Here is a 1,095-nt window from a genome sequence, read left to right as displayed (position 1 = left end):
GGCGGATTTTCTCACGGCCTTGGAATTGTTTCTACATGCAAGCATTAGTATTTTTTTTCCCCTTTAGCAGCAAACGTACTTTTTGGCCTGACTGGGGCGGGAAGGAGCTGGAGTAGGTGGGTCGTTGATGGTGGTGTTGACTACAGGAACAGCGATGTTGATGTCCACCATTGGCACGGACAAATTGGGGTCAGATTCACTAGGCGGAATTTTCTTAACGGCCTTGGAATTGTTTCTACATGCAAGTATTAGTTTTTTTTCCCCTTTAGCGGCAAACATACTTTTTGGCCCAACTGGGGCGGGAAGGTGCTGGGGTAGGTGGGTCGTTGACGGTGGTGTTGACTACAGGAACAGCGATCTTCCTGGCCCGGCTACGGGTAGGAGGACCTGTCGCCTGAGTGGGTGCGGACTTGCCAATGACGTTACCGCCGGTATCAGCATCTGTCGTGCTAAATATACTTTGAGGTGAAAGGCCTCAACAGAAAGGGTGAGGAATCACCTCTCGTTGTCTGTACTCTGGGCTGCCTTCCCCACTCCCTTCTGCAATTTTTTTCAATGTCGTGGCTAACGGTGACAGAGGAGTCTCTCACCTTGGTGGAAGCATTACCTCTGCCCACTGGGGGTAGAAGAACAACAGGCTGCAACTTACGAGGGTGAAGTTGTCGAGGTTCAGACATTTTGGTTGGGAACTTTAGTATTTGGTTTTGTTCCAAAAATTTTGAAGGCTTTTGAGTGGGTTGGGGCAGAAAGGCGTCCCGTCCCACTGTGTATATATACTCTTACTTACACACGAGCCCAGGGACACTGACACGCTAACCCAAAGGGATTTTCCATTGCATTGTGGCATGTTTGGGCGTCAGGGTAAGGGCGATGTAATATAGCAAGATGAGGTCATTGTCAAGGGCAGCCAGAAACTCCAACCGCTTGGTGCGAGGTCTGCAATCGCATAGTGCGAAAAGTCACCAACCTGGAGGACTGTCGACATTACTGCGTGGCCCGGCCAGGAGGTGGGTTGAGATCTTCCGAATGGACGTGATTATCTGTGGGCTTGAGATCTTCCGAATGGATGCATTTTTCTGTCTGCATAGTGTGAAA

The 1,095-nt window shown here is 50.0% G+C and overlaps 1 protein-coding gene across 1 annotated transcript; it reads right to left on the bottom strand.

Annotated features, from left to right (window-relative positions):
- Nucleotides 1-15: 15 nt before the first annotated feature.
- LACBIDRAFT_336128 (uncharacterized protein) lies at nucleotides 16-677 on the bottom strand (the record flags this gene model as incomplete). The annotated part of the gene is made up of 5 exons (XM_001891053.1): nucleotides 16-31; nucleotides 80-235; nucleotides 282-449; nucleotides 591-609; nucleotides 650-677. Coding segments are annotated over 5 exons (387 nt in total), but the record flags the coding sequence as incomplete, so codon positions are not given.
- Nucleotides 678-1,095: the final 418 nt, after the last annotated feature.

This window comes from Laccaria bicolor, genomic scaffold, assembly GCF_000143565.1.
Source record: "Laccaria bicolor S238N-H82 LACBIscaffold_311 genomic scaffold, whole genome shotgun sequence".
Classification (NCBI taxonomy): domain Eukaryota; kingdom Fungi; phylum Basidiomycota; class Agaricomycetes; order Agaricales; family Hydnangiaceae; genus Laccaria; species Laccaria bicolor.
This window is presented reverse-complemented; position numbering and strand designations above follow the sequence as displayed.